The 20,588-nt window shown below is 38.8% G+C and overlaps 1 protein-coding gene across 2 annotated transcripts; it reads right to left on the bottom strand.

The window, feature by feature from the left end:
- Nucleotides 1-993: 993 nt before the first annotated feature.
- Nucleotides 994-19,608, bottom strand: TM2D1 (TM2 domain containing 1). 2 transcript variants are annotated; one of them, XM_009883982.1, is made up of 6 exons: nucleotides 19,539-19,608; nucleotides 17,127-17,235; nucleotides 12,528-12,619; nucleotides 8,964-9,037; nucleotides 7,630-7,748; nucleotides 994-1,563 (listed from the first exon to the last, which is right to left on the bottom strand). In XM_009883982.1, exons 1-5 carry the CDS (start codon nucleotides 19,606-19,608, stop codon nucleotides 7,638-7,640), a joined length of 456 nt encoding a protein of 151 aa, XP_009882284.1. In that variant the 3' UTR covers nucleotides 994-1,563; nucleotides 7,630-7,637. The 2 variants fall into 2 exon arrangements, with proteins under 2 accessions (XP_009882284.1, XP_009882283.1); XM_009883981.1 differs by lacking the exon at nucleotides 994-1,563 and having other exon boundaries at nucleotides 7,334-7,748.
- Nucleotides 19,609-20,588: the final 980 nt, after the last annotated feature.

Below are 20,588 nucleotides of genomic sequence, written 5' to 3'. Positions count from 1 at the left end.
TCAAGAAAGATAAAAATTGAATCGCCAGAGCACAAGGAGCCACTTTTCCATGGTTTTTTTCCCTTGACACTGTCTATTACTGTGACATCAAAATCCGAGCTAAGTACTTCTTGCCAAAGATGGACCAGATAAAATCACGAAGCCAGTATCATCTCATGGGAGACAGCTCACTGTCTTAGTGACAAATTTAGTGACTACAAATCCAGGCTTAGAACCTAGTCCTTCCCTAGTCATAATCCAGCACTTGGACACCGGATTTGCGTTTAACTACTAATGTACTAAAATTTCAGTTTCAAGAAGGTAACAGCGCATCCATAGCTACAAAATTGACTATACAAATTTCTTTTATTAGATGCTTAGAAAGATTAAAGTGCTTCCAGGTCTAACATCAAAAATTCCAAATCTTTATACAAACAGACATCTCATACGTACTGATGCACCAGCGCACAAACCGCAGCCTCCGGCCCAGGGTGGGTTTTGGCATCCTGGTCAAGCGTGCCTTACCTAGCCCTGAAACGGAACAGGCAGACTCACGGTAAGCACGACACAACCTAACCTGAGGGAAGGGGAAGGAGATGGAAGTGGGGAACGGGGTAGATGGCCACGGTTTATCTATTCAAGGAATAGCAAGATGAAGAAAAATCCACAAACCTTTAATTGTGAATGTAGGAGAGGGACAGTGATGTAACTGTTCCCAGGGAACACTATTCTTATTTTGTAGAGGGAGGTGAGCCAAGATACTTAAGCTCTAGAGAACCTTTAACACAGGAAGCTATTTATCATAACAAGCTTGGTTGATACTGCTCCCATACTGAACCAATTAGATTAGCCTATTTCGTCATACTTCATAACTTGGGATGATAGGTTTCCAAGCATGGTACAGTGCAGTAATTGAATTTTGATCAAACACACATGGCCCATAACCCAGTATGTGAAACTTTCAGAACAGTTCACAGCTTTTAAATATCCAGTCAACATGTTGCCAAAAGTACAGGATGTACTTGATGCAAGTGGGAGAGGAGGGGGGGAGCACGAGTCCACGCCGTAACTTGGTACAGCTGTAAAACAAACATTTTTTTGTTCCGATTCTGTTCCTACTTTAGCAAAGGAGCTGGGAGGAAGACAGTGAATGTCAAGTAAGTCGTTTTTCTCCCCAACCCCCACGCCCCCCCGGCACACATTTCCCTTTTAACATTCTTAGATTACCACAACCTTTAAATTCACTATACTGTACTTTCATACTGTATTAGACACACCAGCAATTATGTTTGTTAGCATGACACATCCATTGCTTACACTTAGTTAACAAAATAACTTAAAAGTCGCATGCATCATCCTCTTAATAGGGTTATAATCAATGGGACCATGGAATGAAAGCCCTAAAAATTACCCCCCACCTCTGCATTCCCCAGGCTTCTGCCGCTGCCAACACAATCCATATGGTGGGCAGTCTCGTCAGGCTCAAGGTGAACACTCAGTCAGTTCTTCGCAGGCAGCGATCTCCTCTTCCATGTTCTTGCCATGTTTTCCCCATGGTAAATCCAAGGAACTTTGAAGAAGACTCTGTGTAAAGGAAACAGAATACATTAATAAATCCATTCCTACGGCTCTACTGACTAGGGGGCAAAGCACCCACCGCAGAACAGGTTCATGATGTGGAAAATGCTGTGCCAGACTTTCTTTCGAGCGAGTAACGGCTATCCATATCAAAGCTGCTCTCTGGCCTACAGCTAAGAGTCTGGCATGCTTAGACAACAGAGCAGGATATCACCGACCTCTGCATATGGTGCTGCCAACTTCTTTCTCAGCTTTGAATGCTTTGACCTGAAAGGCAGCTGGAGGCATCTCTGGGCATCTCAGCTACCCGAAAGGGAAGCACCAGGGCGGTCAGCACCTTCGCTTTCATCGAGGTGGCGCAAATGACATAAAAGATGGGAAATTCTGCTGCAGCCCTCCAACCAGCCTAGGATCTGAAGGTTTACCCAAGCGCTGCTAGTTGCACTCTGCAGATCGTGTGCCTCCGAGCCGTCTCACACACCTGCTCTGCAGTACAGCTGTGTCAGAGAGGCAGCCACAGGTTCCAAGGGGAGAAACGGTGCTTTTCAAAGGTAACAAAATGTGCGTCTCGTTTAGTCTTGCTGTTGGTTGGGGACAGGTATACGCCCGATAACAGCCACTACCCTCTCAGAGTGCAGAGGATGCGCTGAATCCATCTCCCTCCCCACCCCACTCCCCACTAAGTTGCGATGCTGCAGAGAAAAGAAAAAAAAGAAAAAAAAGAAAAAAAAGAAAAAAAAGAAAAAAAAGAAAAAAAAGAAACAAAAGAAAAAGGATTTGGTGTTCAACTTATTAGACTTGGACCAAGCCTCAGCTCAAACCAAGGTTAAATAGGCCAGTTCTAAGCCTCTTAAAGATAGGATTTATATAGTCATTACAGTAATGGAAACTGATCTTTATAATTTTTATACTGCCTAAAATTCTGCTGTGTCATATGCATCTGCAGAGCCTGAGAACTGTGCTTCTCGGAGAGTGCACTGCAGTCTTGAAAGCAGCCATTCAAATGTATAATGGAGAATTATCAGAGCATGAGTACGTTCGAGATTATAATGAAGCACGAAGAGTAAGGATCAGAAATCCTGGGAAAAGCAAGGAGTTTGTACTTGAGACAAGCAGTATTTTTTGAACACTTTCTTTTGTCGGGAGTTTATGGAACTAGATCTTCATCACACACAGTGCAAACAGCACCGAGAGTGCCCTTTTTATTCTGGTATTTCCTCTTTTCCTTTGCTCCAGCCTTAGGTCTGGAGGTTGAGCATAGTGCAAAATGCGTCTTGGCCAGAGAGAATCCTCACATCCCCTTTCCAGTTTTCTCTGTCGTGCAAGGAAAAATACCGGCGTGCTTAGTCTTTGCTGTGCGATAAAGAACAACTTCAGAAGATTGGGAGATCTGATAGGGGGTTTGGCTCCACCTTCAGGAAGCAGAAGGCAAAGAGACAACACGGTTTGAAGTTTCAGACATACTTTCTGCAGAAACTGAAGCCTACAACCACCTCTTATTGACATCTACTGCTCCCCAATGTGTCTTTGCTTCATACATATAAGAGATTCCTTGATCTGATGCCATGACATTTCTACATACTTGATTCAGCTCTGAAGAGTCCAACTCCTCCTAGAGGTACTTGAGAACTTGTGGCACGATGGCCAAAGGTAGCTGATACACGAACAAAGAGAGCTGATATATGAACAAAAGTAAATGAAAAGCAGCTTTGGGGTGAATAAAAGAAGTTGTGACACATCGGATGTCATAGAGCCGTATCAATTATTATCAGCCATTTACACTGTCAGTGCGAAGGTTGCCATATAGAATGCAATTTTCTTATAACTCGCAGAGATTAGAAAGGTTCTCTGGGTAGCACAGATGGGTTGAGAGGAAGAAAGTGGGAAGAGTCTTGATCAAATTTCAGTCTAGCAAAACACTTAAGCATATGCCTAAAGTAAGTTATTTTTCCTCCTCAGATCCACACAGAAGATGCAAACAGAATAATCTCTTGTATTTCACCTCTTGGCGGGCTGTGATGCAGGTTGACCCCAGAACATAGTGGCTGGTTAAAAAACATGATTTAAATGAATTAAAAGGATGCATTTTTTAAAGAAGCCATATAGTCATATTTACAATAATGAAAATGGCAAAGTAGTTAGGAATGAGACTACACTGAGTTTGAAAGACTATGTGATGTATTAGTGAAATAATAGGCAATCACACAATTAGTGACAGTCCTATGAGGCAATGGAAAGGTATGGATGCTTGCAAAATCTTGCCTTTCGCATTTCCCCAACTGGGTGCATAACCACCCAACCTTATTGTATTCAACATCATTTTCTGGAGGAAACGGGTCTGAAAACTGCAGAGCAAGCAACAGGAATGGCTCTCGGTGCAGAAACGGACCAAACACCTAATGAATCTAAAAATAAAATAAAAAAAACACTGAGAAGAGATGTGAGAAGACTGAATAGACATAGCTGTGTAAGCAAATATAACTGAATATACTCTTGAGGAACAAAGGAAACAATTCTTGATGGGGTGACAACAGATGTTCTCCAAAAAAATTCTAACGGAGCATTTCAAACACAAAGACCTTCCTGTGGAGCTGAGAAGTTTTACTGGCAGACGTACAGTAATACATCTTTGGAAACATAATAAAACCTAACATTTAAGGTGTTATCAGGTCCTGAAAGCAGAAGTGATATCTTCATGTAATAAGTAGTGGGTGGTGGTGGAGAGGGAAACCGTCAGGATAACCAAATACTGTCACAGGAAGTTGCCATAGCATAGTTGTGATTTAAATTGCAGGAGGAATAACTAGTCAGAGAGTTTGTTCTAAAATATCTCTAAATCCAGTCTTCTGGAAAACGAGCTCTAAACACATGCACAGGTTGACCTAACTGAACAAATACAATCCAGAGGAATTTGTTAATACAGTAAGCACACCTAAGTACGACCAGTTTTGCACTGTGTGAGTGAATGCAAAGTGCCCAAAGCTGAATGTTTCTACCAGCTACTGCTCTTCTAGATCATGATTAAGCACATTGCAGAAAATCCTCAAATGGACATTAAAAAAAAAAAAGGACAGGTTTATGGAGTCATTTGTGCAATGACTGAACTGCACCGGTACTTAGGGAAGATTTGGATTTACCTGCTGGCACGGATCTGCCGCACCTCCAGCAAATAGCTTTATACAGGTTTTTAAAGCCTAGGCACTTCAGATTCTTTTTTTCAACTCCGGCCTTTACTTTTTATGTTCTTTATTTTTACAGATACAGAAAAATATTTCTCTATCTTTTTGGAGTGTTGAAAGGATTCCCGAATATCTGCAAGGCCAGCAGATATCATTTTATCTGGGAACGAGGCAGGAGGATGACAGAGTACATTGTCTAATTATTTTTATTGCTTTGCAACTGTTTTTGGGAAAACAATCCAGAGAGACTATTCCAGTGCAGTCAGAGCAATCAGAACTACAGAAACACTAGGATGGACAACTTGATTGACGGGAGAAAGCTAAAGCAGGCGACAACACAGAAAATCATCACAGGACAGACATTTTGATAAATATTACTGTAGCCAATTTATTATTAACACAGTGGGACAGCTTTACATCTTGCATCACGCTTTTCACAGCCCTTATGGTAAACATGCCATAGCTGACAATTACAAGATGAAACCAAAGACCTCACTAACTCTCTCCTGGCCCTGCGTACTATCTGCTTACTCAGTTAACCCTCTCTAAACTTGAGCTAGGCAACTAAACAAGCATATAGAAACACAATAATTCCAACAAAATCCAATACAAGTTCCAAAGGTGCCATTAATTCTAAAAGGATTTACAGACAAAGGAGAGGGTTGTCAAAGAAGTGGAAAGTCGTCAGTACAACATAGAGGATCCAGTGGAATACCATCTAAAGGGACGAGACATAAAATTTTGCTAACGTTCATGATATTGCTCTGTCTGGTCATCCATAGCTTCATTCCGACTGCTATGACAAAGCAGTGCAGTCCGGACAAGAGCATGCACTGGTGTCACAAACCAGAGAGCATCAGGATGAAAGAATCCCATAGCAGTTTTTATTTCCTGGATAGGTTGACACACATCTTCTGTTTCTACAGAAATCCTGTAACTTGCAATAACAAATCTCTCTCTCTGCTGGCTACTAGGTTTCTGGGATTAAGAAACCATCTGATTCACACAAAATAGCTCCCATATTCTTTTACGGATAATGTAGCACAAGATGGACCGCTGAAATCATTAAGCCAAACCCACTGGTACTTCTACACATGGAGATACATTTTTGAATGAAACTTTGTGTGATGAGCTGCCCAAGGCTTTTTTTTTTATTATAATGTCCATGGTATCTTCCCATTTTCACATCATATTATCAGCTATATTATCAGCTTCAGGGTCAAAAAGCAAAAAGCAGGCAAGTCACAGGATGGTCTTAGCCATGAGGTTTTATTTGATTCAAGCATTTATTTTCCATCCACTTCCCGTTTCTGAAAGTACTTCAGGAAACAAAACTGACATGCACAAAGAGCATTCAGTGAAAGAGACAAAAGGGAGATGCAACCAATATCAAGCAAGTAAACGAAAATAACAGTGTTCTTGTCTCTTTGAACACACAAGTAAAACACATGTTAACAAGTATTCCAAAACTACGTCTTACTTGCATGAGAAGAAGAATTAATGTTAAGCACAACATATTCCTTGTGGTTTATTCTCATTATATGATATGTCAGGTTATGCTAATTTGGAAAAAACCAGGATTTCTTTACAAAGCTTTCTGTGCACCGGTCTTAATAGAGGTTTAAAAGAGACTAAAACCCACACATTGCACTTTTAAAAAATCAACTTAGGAATTCAATTTTTCGGAATTCCCTGAAAAATACCATTTGTGCACACATAAATAACATTTTGAAAGTTTCATCTGAAAAGCAAAAGAATAGCCCAAATTAAAAAAAAAAAAATCTACACTAAAGTTAATATCACTTAGTTACTGCCAGTTTTCATTAGAAGGTGAAGGGAATGTTTAAAAGTGGTCAAACAACATGAAGATTCTGTTGACGTGTTTTCTGTCTCTGTGTGTATATACTTTTCTTTAACAGAACATCTAGGTAAATCTTGGTTGTCCTAAAGACTTTGGTCAAACAACTTTAAAGGACACATAATTTATTTCACTGAAACACAACTCAACTAAAATAAGAACCTTGTAAGGGCTTTATTAGTACAAAGAAATCTCTTTTTTTACATTCTGTAGCTGTAAAATACATGCACCAATTTATTTTCAGAAAAAGAAGGTATGTATTTCACTATGGATGGTTGCAAAGGAGGAAAAAAAATAATTAAAATAAGCAGAATAATTATTTCCTGTTCTAACCTCCAGGCACCCCAACATCCACCCTCTTTTTTTGTGATGTGTCATCTACGATCCTATTTTTTATGCATCCACATTTCTACTGTTGATCAGCACTGACCAAATAACATCTTGACCAAAATTTGTCTTTAAGCTTTACAGAAATTATTATTTCAGTTAAGTGAATTTCACGGGATACACCAGTGCAAGATTTAGGGCCATCTGGATTTTAAATAACAGGATAGAAAGAAAGGCAGTTTCTGTGGTTTGGGATATTTAAGTTCATTTATAAACTGCCACACATAGTTAGGAAAACAAACCCCCAGTGTAATCCTGGCTCATCCATACCAAAACTCTCGTCAATTTTAACAGACTAAAGAACAGCCCAGTTGCTCTGAACAACTCTTTCTCCACCTCTCTGTAACACTCAAAATTATACTTACAGACACAGAACATCAGTGCAAATTGCAAAACTCTGCACATTTCACAAATGGTACAACTTAGCAACAAACTATGCGCTCACAGAAACAGAGCAGTCACAAAGAAAGCTGGCGCCTTTGAGGTAAACTCATTCACTTGAGGAATTTTCATATTTTATCATCTTTGTTCAATGTACATTTAACATTCAGTTCTGATGAAGTGTACTTAATAAGTCATCAGCTATTTCAGTGGACGACTGGATCCATCTGTAAACATAAAATGCACCTATGCGTTCGTGACACTTACTGCCAGGGTTAAGGATAGGTCTGCATTTTCCTGAATGTTGCATTGGTAATAGTGAGCCGTGTAAGCCTTGCTCCATAGTAATCGATAATGTAACTAGAGCCATCGGAAGGTCCAACGATCTACAAGAGGAGAAGAACCAAGACTTTTCAACATGAAGTGAAATATACACTTTGTGCTAATGTCTCAATTACAGCTAATTTTCCCATCATAAAATTAGTCATGCTTAATTAGTCAAACAGAAACTAGATTTATTTTGAAGTTATGCTGTAGTTTAACTATTTTAGCGAGCACTGTCTCAGAAGGAACATTTCCCTAGGGTTTCTAATCAACCAAATTACACAGCCAGGCGCTGGTACTAGGTTAAGCTGATGAGGATTTGCGGCACAAAATCAGGCTAACAAATGAGGGGGCTCCAAACCACTTTTCTTGAACAAAAGAGGGCAGGCAGGAGAGAATTAGGTTGATGACAACTATCTTTGAAATACTGCACAGGTAAGGAAAGGAGAGAAGGAGAGAAGATCATGGCTTTTTTGTTCTGGAAATGCTAAATTGATGTGGGGTCAACAGGGAGAATAAGGAGAGATGAAAGATGCTCTCAACTGTATCTGTAAGCAATCTGAGGCAAGATCACTGTGATAGCATAGAAAGGAATCTGAGAATGCATATACTTTACTTTTAAAATATTTTTCTATAAACCCATATAAACAATTTCTGTATCGGCAATGCATTTTAAGTTCCTTATAGGCACTTTATAATTCATGCTAAATAGCTGCACTGAAGAATAAGACAATTTGGCAATTTCATGGTGTCACGAGATGCCATCCCAGCTGGGGATTTAACCATCATGAATCCTACAGTCACAGCTCTCAGGTGATGTGACTTGTATTTGGAGGAGAGGCAGAAAACATAACAGCCATGTCCTCTCTCCTGCATACTGCATGGACACCCCAGATGATGGGCTCCATCTGTACAAAGCCCATGCAAACACAGAACTCCTGGATTCTGGGAACAGCAGGATATCTCATGCAAAATCCAACACTCTGTGTCTCATAAAGAGCTCATAGGTTCTGACAAAGTGAATTTATGATGTCATAGCTTCCAAGCTATTCATTACAAGTATTTACAGATAGCTAATCTAATCTTTAATTCAAACAACAAATATATTGATATTTTGTATCTATATTCTACAACATCAATCTACAAACAGAGCTAAAACAAATGCCTTTATTTTTCAATACACACAGGTTCTTAAGGCCAAAATGCTAACAAAGAATTAGCAATCAAATCAAAGCTTTAACACAGATTTGTATCTTGTTTTGAAAGCCCTGACTTACCTGCATTGAAATAAGTATGAAATCAATTAGGCTACCAATTCCACAAAATCCTACAGTGCAGAACTTTAACAAACCTAAAAAAGGAAAATAAAATTTAACTGTAGCTTTAAGCCAGTCACTATGAAGTTCATAGGCTTCTGGTGGCAATCACATCCCAACTCTCTCCCCATCCTCCAAAAAATATATATATATACACACACACCCCCCTCTAGAAACAGACATAAGCATCTTTAATTATCCGGGAAAAAAACAAACCACATATTCATATTTCTACATCCTGAATACACTTTAAAGATTTTAGACATTAACAATATATTTTATTTTAACAGATAAATACTCTTAAACAAGGAAAGGTAAAAGCTGATAACCAAGTTACTGGAAATTTTCTTTTCTTTGACTGAGGCACAGACAGAAAAAATCCCAACTTGAGCTGCAAAATTTACTTATGAATAGAAGGAGACTTTCTACCATCTCATGAGTTGCAGCACATGCTGATTTGATTTTCAGAACATGCTACTTCGGAGAACAATCCTTTGTATCATTCTTTTATTTTTGCTGAAATAGAAATTTATTTTGAATATATATATACATATATATAAACACTTCTTTTAAACTGGTATTCAAAAATGGGGTTTTTTTTGTATGAATAAATGAAAGATTCATAGAAAATATATGGGAATAGCAAATAACAGATAAATGTTTCATTGGAAGTTGCCACGCAAGGCAGACTTAATTTGGAAAATGCCTTCAGAAGGAGGAGGCTGTCTTAAAATTATTATTTTTTTAATATCAGTAGCTTCTTGTACAATGAATATAATACAATGAGTACTATATACATTGTAAGTAATGCTTCAGCTGAGCTAGGCAAACATATAGGTTATTTTGAGAATGAGATACTCATTGTGAAGCCACTTGCCTCTTTACCCCGGCATAGATAGTATGAAGAGCAATGCATATTTGTTGCATTTAAGTCAGTTGTAGGCTATGCTGCACGAGGAAAACACAGTTCCCTGCTCAAACGCATATCCTCGCTGTGCTTACAGGTGCCAGCACACTTCTGAGACAAGACAGAAAGCACCTTGATAACATCAGCCAGTGTGGCATCCCAGAGCACTTCTTCCTCACAGGCACAACTGGTGCTGTGCTGCACAATACCTGCTAGTAAAACCACGGGGATGTTTTCCAAAGAACGAGCCTGCTTCTGGTCAAACACTTGAAGGTCTCCTGACCTCTGCCTTTGTGCTCGCCCTCTCTCAGAAGCAGCAATCTGTCCTGCATACCACCTCCTCTCCCCCATGCCCTGTTCATGAGGCTGCATGTGGAGGAGAGCGGGAGAGTAACAGCATGCACGCCGCAGGGAGAGCATCCTGCTGTCTGGATAGAGCTCCCATAGTTGACAAGATGGAACTAGCCTGATTTATAAACTCCTGGGAGACAGTTTATAATCCCTCCATGGAACAACAAAGTAGTCAGAGAGAACAGGGAAAATATACCTAACAACCACGAAGATGAAAGAGTAGTAGCAGGATGGACTTTCAGCTGGTTAGAAGAGAAACCTATGTGCATATTACAACACTTAAATGTGCAAAAAACTAAGTACATAATTGTTTAAAACAACTGCTTCCAGCGGGTGATGCACAAGACTTGCAGCAGCCAGACACAGTTAGCCTGGGTATCAGTACTGGCAGTAGCGTAACAAAACATAAGGGAAACAGCCAGCTAAAGAAGTTCTAGCCTTAGGAAATGACAGTTAAGATGATTAAATGATGTCAAATTCCAGTGAACAGTTTACTCCCTTATTACCTGCATCAAGTGCAGTCCCCATTTAAAATATTTATTTGTGACGCTCCTTATACCATCTCCTCTCAAGCTCTGCTCCTGAGCATCACCATCAATTGGCATTTTAGGAACCCAGCAGTTCTCTTACCATTGCTGGTTCCAGCAGCAGCTACAGTTTGCTTGAGGAACTGGCTGCTCCATTATGTCACTTGATGTAGAACTGTTTCTGAACAGTTCTGCTGTATGTTTCTGGAGTGTAGGGTAAAGCTGATGGGTTTTTTTTGTCCTCCTCACTTCCCTCCCCACAAGGAGATCATGCTGAGAAAATAAACTGCTCTAAAATATGGAGGGAAAAAATAGTGCTCTTACGTAGTAATAACTTATGGTTTAGTTCACAGTGTGTGGGAGAGGAAGAGGTTGCCTTCCTGATTTCTTCATATTCAATAGCTTGTTTGTATTTATGCTCTCTTTTAAGCAAAAGAAAAGAAAAAAAATAAACCAAAGAACATCCACAGTCTTCATTACGCTTGTATAAAATACTTCAATGCTATTACCTTTCTTAACCATTTTTTGCCTAGGCATGGATGACCTAAAAAACCCCCCGAAATCAACCACTGTCAATGAATCGCATTTATGGATATATTTTTTTCCTTTTCTACTCTTACTTATTTGCTTTTGTCTTTTCTGCCTTTCTAAACTTGAAAATTTGACTTTGGAAAAGTTTAATTTTAAGTCTTTTAACTATGGTTACTGGCTACAGTATAGTCCAGTAGGGTTAACAAGCATTGGCCGTAAAGAACTATATAAAACCAGAGGATTTATACATCTACATTACTATAATATATTATGAAATAATTACCGCAGATTATTATACCAAATCCAATGATGTAACAAAAAGGTGCACCTTATTGATCCCTTCCAAAAATATATCTTTTTGTGAAACAGATGGACAAAGTAAGTGCTAATTACAGAATCTCAGGGAAAAAAGACACAGATAATAACACAATATTATCGAGAAGAACAGACAATGTTATTAAAAAAACAAGGGTTTGCATTTAATGGGCAGAAACTCAGAACTCTTAGCTGAAGTTACAGTAACATATATAGCTTTTTCCAATTCATTGCTCCATGCTATCTAGACTTACATTTACTCCATTTGCCTAGCTGAGAAACAAAGAAAATCCTGGCCAGTGAAAACAGTTCTAACACACTAAGGTATTTCCCTTATTTAAAAGCCAGTGGCACCATCACCCTGGGAATTGGGTCCTAAAACCACTAACTATAGGTAGGTCTTATTAAAGGTCACAGCTTCTGCAGAACTGTTATTAATATTACAAGCTATCTTGAAGGTATGCATTTGTCACAACAAATTCCAAAGCCCAAAACACTAGGTTTATTGTAAAGTTTGTCCACTATTTTCCTGATAAAAAAAAATCAAGCATCATTTAAGTAGCTGGCACATCAGTCAAAACCACTTCTGTTTCAGTGCCTCACAAAGAATGCTGTGGTAAACATTAATGCAAAGCAAATGTAAAGCAACACTATGAACAGCAATAATCATGTTTGCTTATTAGGACTTTATCTGTTCGACAACTATATATCCATTTGTCACCGCTCCAACAGAACAGCAGGCTGAGGATAATGCAGGAAGGTAAGGATTCCAATTGTAAATATTAAAACTAGGACCATCAGCCTTCATTACTCAAAACATAAGTATACACATACAACTCAGTCATAACAATAAGCTTTACTTCAAAGGTAAAAAAAAAAAGGAAATAAACTTACCTAATGCAGGATAGCCTAGATAAAATCTATCTGCTCCCAGCCATCCAAGAAATAAGGACAGAGCCACCGCCACTTTGTAGGAGTATCCATTTCTGTCAAAAGAAACATGTAATGTTGACAATGACTGCAAAATATATTCACTCATACTTTTTAAAATTAAAGTAGTGACTCATGTGCCTGCTGCTTCAGTTTAAAAAAAACAAACAGACTTTGTTATTTATTTTCAATTAACGGACACAGAATTCATAATGTTAAGCTTTCAAATTGGGTAGGCATCCTCCCTGAAGCAACCTCAGCTGTTGCAACTCAAGTATACTCATGCAGAATACAGATTATTCTGAAACTAAATCATGATTTCTCGTCAAGAAAGACACAATTCAGCTGCTGATACATTCCCAGTTTTACAGAGCACTTCCTAACAGTTCAGCCCTACTGAGACAACTGTAGAAGGGAGGTGTATGCATACTGTCTGTAGGCATTAGTCTCACACGCAGCCAAATCAAGAGGAACAGGATAGACAGGTGAGATGTCAATGGAGACAGTAATTGCAATGAGATCTGGAAGAGAAATGAACCATGGCCACTGGTTGAAGAAGCTGCAGGAAGGATTCAACAAAAAGGGTAATTCCTGTATCCATTTACTACACTCTAAGGGCACAAACTCACAAATGAAAAGAACTGTTGAGAGTACATAGAGAAATACCCTAAAGTTAAGCATCCCATGATTGCCCATACAAAATACACAGATACAAGGCTTTTTGAGATTTATACTAATTGGCACTGTTCGTGCCAACAGCTAGAGTGATGTGGCCACCTAACCATCTGTAACTTTTAGTCATTGCTCAATGGCTTCAAGCCAGAAGAAGGTAGATATAGATTAAATATTAGGAAGAAATTATTGACTGTGAGGGTGGTGAGCCCCTGGCACAGGTTGCCCCGAGAAGCTGTGGCTGCCCCATCCCTGGAGGTGTTCAAGGCCAGGTTGGACGGGGCTTGGAGCAACCTGGGCTGGGGGGAGGTGTCCCTGCCCAGGGCAGGGGGTGGCACTGGATGATCTTCAAGGTCCCTTCCAACCTAAACCATTCTGTGATTCTATGTGAACTTTACACTGATAAGCGAGCTAGAAACATATAGCTATCAATGCTAGAACTTGCTGCACTCTTTGCTGCATTGGCAAACAGTTAGCTTCTGAAAAGAAACGCAAACCCAAATGTAATTAGAACTTTAAAAATATTCAATAATTCACTGTTTTGATATGTGCACAGCTATGTGCCAGCAATTACTTAATAAGCCCAAATTAAACTCTTGGTTTACAGTTGAATAAAACAGAGTTTCACAAAGACAGTAGCTAAGAAAGGTCCAAGCACATTTATTAAGCACTTTCAATGCCAAATAAAGATCTACCTTTTTTTGCTTATTATCTAGATTTACTGACTTTAAAACTTAATGGCAACATTAAGTGATTAAATCATGACTCTTACCTCAGTATTTGTTACTTAGCACTTATTAGCAACACAGAACATACTCAGTGTTCCTGGAACCTAACGTAACATAAATTAGCATCTTTAGAACCATCTTGTTTCTACTGTAAAGAACACTAATGGTTTTATTTAAAAGTTGAGGTAAACTGTCAGAAATTGTTTATCAACTACAAAGTGTCAACAACCCTCCAAGGACACTAAAGCATAAAAAGAGCTCTTACATAAAAGGTGGGAACACAGTTTAATTTGAGATGCTCCTGATCAAAACCAATAATAAACTGAGCACTTGCCTATGCACTGAGATGCTTTTACAAGCAGAACAGTCTGCAACCCAGCCAACATCAAACTGATGGGCAGAAGAAACCCAGCATGAAGTGGAAGTATGCTAATACTGTAACAAGGCTGCATCCACTCTCGTATTCCTTCACTTTACTCACTCTTATAGATAAATATATGCACTGAAGACTAAACCAACAAGTAGGAAAATAACACATCCTGGACACCTAAAGGAATTTCTACAATTGGGTAAAAGATGCAATTTCTTCCAGTTGCTCTTCTGAATTTTTCTTGCTTCTCAGCCTCATGCAATCTTTATTTTTTTCTGCATACGCTTCTTCCAGCTGCCACGTTAAGAACATTTCCTTCCAGCCCTCCCACACCAGTTGATAATACGTGGGTACTGCTGTAGGTCACAATGGTTTCTGTGCTTTTTTAGGGTCTCTTAGTACTGCTCAAAGACCTGTCCACGCTGAACTTCATGAATTTCACGGATCACCATTTGATGGACTCCTTGCCTGGAACAGCAATACTTGAGCAACCAACATTTCAAGTCAACAGAATCAGGGCCTGCACATATTAACCAAAATATATGACAGAGTGCCAGTTTGGTGAATTCTAGAATTTGGCAAAAAAATCTACCTCCAAAACATCAAATTAAAACCAAACCAAAGCAATCCTGACTCCCAGTACTTCCTCCCTGCAGCAACCTTATTAGCACTTACAAGCTTTTCCTTGAATCAATGCTAGGAGCAACTTGAACGCATCCACTTATAGAAACATACATCTCCTGGTCTTGCTCTAAAATAACTGGTCCCAGAACTGTTATCTGGACAGTTGTTAAATTATAGTTTTGGCTAAGGACAACCTGCTGATTTGCTCCTTCCAAAAGCTAGGGATAGAGATTAACCTGCTCTCCCCATGCTAGGACAATGCTGCTATGGCAAGATGCCTCCTCAAACCAATTTTCTGGTTAAATGATGTGCACTTATTTCTGCCAAAAGACAGTTACAGATTCCATCAAAACTCAGATAAGATGCTGGAAAATCTCCAAAAAGCAGTAGAAAGGGCAGGTCTGTTGTTGTAATATCAGGCTGGAGATTCCGGCTTAAAATAATATTTCTAGCACTTAGGCAACATTCAAAATGCCTTATAAAGGCTCATAAAATCATTCGTTATTAGACTGCTTTTTAAACAAGTGTACATACGAAGGATGGTAACGTTAACCTTGCTGCCATTTTTAACCAGCTCTGGGGCTTTATCAAGGGCATGCTTGCTTAACTCTTTCTATATTCACAGTTGTATTTTACTGGAGTTTTCAGCAAGCCCACAAAGGGTCCTCTTCCCCTTCTGCCATATTAACAGTCATGGGACTGGCAAAGCCACACCAAGTTCTTTTGGTAGTATAACCATTGATTATTTCACCATAAATAATAGTCACAATCAAGCGATAGACATCATAAGAAGAAAGACTTTGTTCTGCCTACATAGATTTGGGTTGGTTTAATTCATAAACGTAAAGAAAAACTACATTTAAAAATGTTTCCAAAAAATACATTAAACCAAAAAAATATATATACAAAAAACTCCAAACCTAAGAATTGCTGTCTACTCCAAAGAGGAAGCAATTTTATTAAACTAATATAGCTCATCATATTCTCAGTCCCCATCACAGATGGGACTGAAACGCAATTGTTTCTCGACAAAAATGTGACTGAAGTCTAGTTTGCTAGCATTTAAATTTGATTAGACGTAATAATATGTTTTCTTCAATTTGCTGAGCTTTGACTGTTGAGAAGACTAAATACAGAGAAAATATTTATGAAACTAAGAGGCAGAGCTGTACTTCTGAGTTAGGCAAATTATTGAGCAGTAAGTATCTCATCAGAGTTATTTGCCCACTAGTGTGATAAGGAATACCCAGCGAATATTAGTGGAGTTTTAATTTCCAAAGATTTCAGTAGAACAAAAGAAAAAGGCTCCTGCGTGAATCTCACAAAAAGGAGAAACAAATGGTACTGACAGGTGTTCACTGATCATTAGCATTGGCCAGTTGGAACATTTATGGGTATCCAGAGCTCTCCATTGCTCACAATGTGCTTTAGAAAAACTAGGTCCATCATTTTCACGTTTCAGAAACAGGCTCTTGAAAGACACAGAGGACTTGATTAAATACAAAGGTTGTTTAAAAATAGAGAACAGTTCCTCTAAAAGAGATTTTTTGAGGAACTGGAAAGAGACTCAGACTCCCGCAGTATTCATGCATACTACAACTTAAGCTGCAGCTACAGGCACACTTTAAACTGGCACGAACCAGTCCAGCCCTCCTTTCTCCCCTCTCTCTTATCCTTGAGCTGCCCTCATCCTTGTGCTGGCACAAGCACTTGAAGCGACTGTACTGTGACTCAAATTGGGGAACTGGTCCAAATTAGTTCAAACCCAGATCAGTTCCCTGATTCAGTATACAGCAGGGTATGTCAGGGAAATGGATGGAGAGGCATCCCCAGACAGATCCTTTCAGCAGATGTGCGGATTTTAAGCATATGTGAAACGTAGCCTTAGTATTTGGGGTAAATTTTTGCCAGGGTAAAGTACTAACTAAAGCATAAGGTAAAGCAAAGACACAAACATAAGTAAACAAAGAAATATGTGTCCATGGCTGAGACAGAATTACTTATTAACATGCATGTTGTATCATTATACTACTTATAGTGCTTATTAGAGGATTAAGCGCTGGGCAGCCTTACTTCTCTTTTTCCTTCTGGCAACACATCACACTATTTTAGAAAAAGTTCAGTGTGAAAACAAAGATGAATTATAACAAAAACCAAATGTGTACTTACACATTGCGACATGCAATAGGCTTGTAAAATCCAACTTCATGTCCCGTAAAGACTTTTTCTACGCCAAGGTGATCTTTGCAAGTAATATTTGGTGCTGGCAGACATTGAACTGAGGACAAAAAAATTATTTGAAATTAAGCAGTAACCGATTGGGTACTGTAGCATTTTTCTGACAAGACACAAGTGAAACATACAAATGAAGTTATACTGTGCAACAGCCTTGATACACAGCACCAGTACACACAGCCATACTACTTTTTTTAAAAAATATATATTTTTTAAGCCAGTCCTATGACTGACTTTTTTTTTTGTATGATACATATTAAACAAAATATACAAATCTAATTGCTGCCCTAATTCTCTTGTAATTTCCATTTTGGTTCAGTCATGAGTTAATGGGAAATCTGAACCTGACATACAGAAAACTGTTCATCATGAGAACAGTCAAATATTGGAACAAGCTGCCCAGAGATGTGGTACCATCACCATCCTTGGAGGTTTTCAAGATCTGACTGCACAAAGCCCTGAGCAACCTGGTCTGAAGTCAGTACCAACGCTGCTTTGAGCAGAGGTTGGACTATGTGACTTCCTGAGGTCTCTTTCAACCCAAATTATTCTATTATTCTAAGCTAAGGCTTGACTCTTAAGAGAAACAAAGTGGAAATCACAGCAGAAAGTAACATCTGCTAAAAGTCTGCAACGTATTACCAGAATATTAGTCCCTCTCCAATGCTGAAGTCTGTCATTTTAAAGAGAAAAAGTCTAGTCCTTTACCCACTTTCTATCAGTTTTCAGTATTTGAGTCCTGTTGATTGGTTACAACAAAACAGCAAGACAGGTTCAACAGATTTTCCAATAACACGTGCAGGCAAGAAGACTAGGATTTGGATTATTATTATTTTTTTTAATATCTATCCATAATGCATAGGGACCAAAAAATAAATTAACTTCAGGCCATCAGTATCAGTAACAGCCAAAAAATATGAGCTATGTCTGGACTTATCTGCTTTAAAGTCCAACATGGATGTTACTCATCAATGTGTCTAATCAAAGACAATTACAAAAAACCACATTGTTTCTTATTTAAAAAAAAACCAAAAACCAAAAACAAAGAAAGCAGTGTGTTCTTTTATTTAGAATAAACCCACAGGAATTTAAATATATTGGTATAGGAAAGGCCACAGTTTTTCTGTCGATGTCATGCTAGGAAGACTTGAAATCCACTAGTCAATGAGACTACTTGGATGCTTTGAATTAAAGCCCTATTTGTTTGGGTGATGGATCTTAGAGAGATGTTCCGAAATGGAAATGCCTCAAGTATGATCCAGAAGATTAATTTTTTATTACTTAGATAATACTGAAACAGGAAGCTACTCAAATGCAGTGGGGCCAATCTAAAAACTGCTATGTGTGTAAAATAGTCTATATAGACACAGAAAACAATGTTAATTAATTTAGCAACTTTCACCACTCAGAACCTTATTTCCTGTTCAAATGTATAGTGTATTAAATACAAACATATGGTTGCTAGACAACTAACAATTTGAGTTGTGATCAATCTCAACTTACAGAATATTCTTTCTGCTCACTGACTGGATGTTTATAATAAGGAACATGATGTCAAAGATGATGTAAAGGACCGAAAAACTTAAAAAAGGATCCATTTAGGACAGTACTTTCATCCAGTATCTGAAGTATTTGGAAAACCTTTACTATCCCTAAGCATCCCGGTGAAGAAAATTATTCAGCATTTACGGAAAACAAAATACAAAAGACAAGCATACATGTGTATTTTAAACATGAGTGCATGTAAAGCAAAACTGTTGTGCTATTAGCCAACACAGAGACTATTTATTTCAATGCCTGCGAACATCAGAAAAGCTAAACATATGCAGTAAACCAAGTGATCAATTTAAGCATTTTTCTGTTGTACTCCAAAGTACATCAGAACTTAACATCAAAATAAATATGTTTTCAAAACAGAGCCTCATGGTACCAAAAACTCCTGATGATGGAAGGCACCATGTTTCCTTAAAAAAAAAATTTAAAACCAGAAGATTTTGAAGGCTGTTGTGTCACGTGTCAATTCTTCTAATAAGTATATGCAAAATCAGTATGACAGGAACGGTTGGTTTTAATCACAGTAGTGCAGGACAGAGCCTAGAGGATATAACATATATTGAAGAGATTTACCAGAACCCTCACTTATGAACGTACCAATCAGAGACAATGTATTTATTCATTTTTAGTAAAGCATCCAATCCACACAAATGTTTTAGGCTTTCATACTAATGATATTACTAATCCCATATTTTGTAAAGCTCATCCAGCAGATACACAAATGCATAAATCAAACGCTTCCTTGGAAAGTGTAGCTACTGTCAATATATGTTACAAGTTAGAAATCCTTACCATATGCTGTGTGATTTGTACAATTCATTGGTTCTTGTGTACTATTGTCTATTTTAGGCTCATCGCACATATATGTTCAGGTAATTGAGGAAAACATTTTTCATATGAAACACTACAACAGGTTTAACAGTAATCTATTCCACCCTCTTTAAACCCTGAGGATTTAAGGTGCACCTTGATGTTAGTTTTGCTTCCTGCCCATCCCCCAAAACAGAAACAGCACATTACCATAGCGCAAATCTGCTAATCCAATTTAATACACCAACATATTGCATAAGCTCTATGTTTAATTAGTGCTGCAGTCAGCGCTACCTAAAGGAACTACAGTATTTATCAGTTACAGCCTCTGTATTTGAAGGCAACAAGGTAGCACGCCTAATCTAGTCTTCTTCCCTTATTTCAATATCAGAGTACCTTTAAATCGAGACATTTGGTTGAGAAGCTTAAATCTACAGTAACATACACAATTCAAGGAACACCTAAAAACAAGCATCTGAAATGCCAAGAATTTGGACTAGAAAAAAAAAACCATGTAGGAACTTATTTCCAGAGGTCTGAACTCCCATGGCCAAGTAAAGCAGGAGATGAAGTTAGCTTTTCCAAGATTTGCCTTCCTGACACTTTTGATCTGCAGCTACATCAATATCTGTCAGCTACCATCAACAAGCATTTTCTGGGGAAGGCCTGACGCGCCTTTGGAGAGCCAGGAGGAGCCTCGCAGCTAGAGTCTGCAACACCTGCGCCCTGCTCCTTCCGACTGGGGAGCAAGGCTCAACGCTTTGCAAAGCCACCGCATCTCCCTCGAGTGCCCTGCAAAAAAAAAAAATGAGAAGGCGGAGGGGTGGGGGGGGACTCATCCAAGGGGATTTTCTCTTTGGAAAATCAAAGACACCCCAAACCTCCACACAGGCACACGCTGTACCACCCCCCAAAAATAAACCTACGCCGCTGCATATGTGCGCTCTCCTGCTCCTTCCAGCCGAGACCTGCGAGGGGCTCCTTCCCTGAGGCCTCCTCTGACACCCGAGGGGTTCCCCCTCCCTGTCAGGC

This window comes from Charadrius vociferus, unplaced genomic scaffold (genome assembly GCF_000708025.1).
Source record: "Charadrius vociferus isolate BGI_N301 unplaced genomic scaffold, ASM70802v2 scaffold423, whole genome shotgun sequence".
In the NCBI taxonomy this organism is placed as follows: domain Eukaryota; kingdom Metazoa; phylum Chordata; class Aves; order Charadriiformes; family Charadriidae; genus Charadrius; species Charadrius vociferus.
This window is presented reverse-complemented; position numbering and strand designations above follow the sequence as displayed.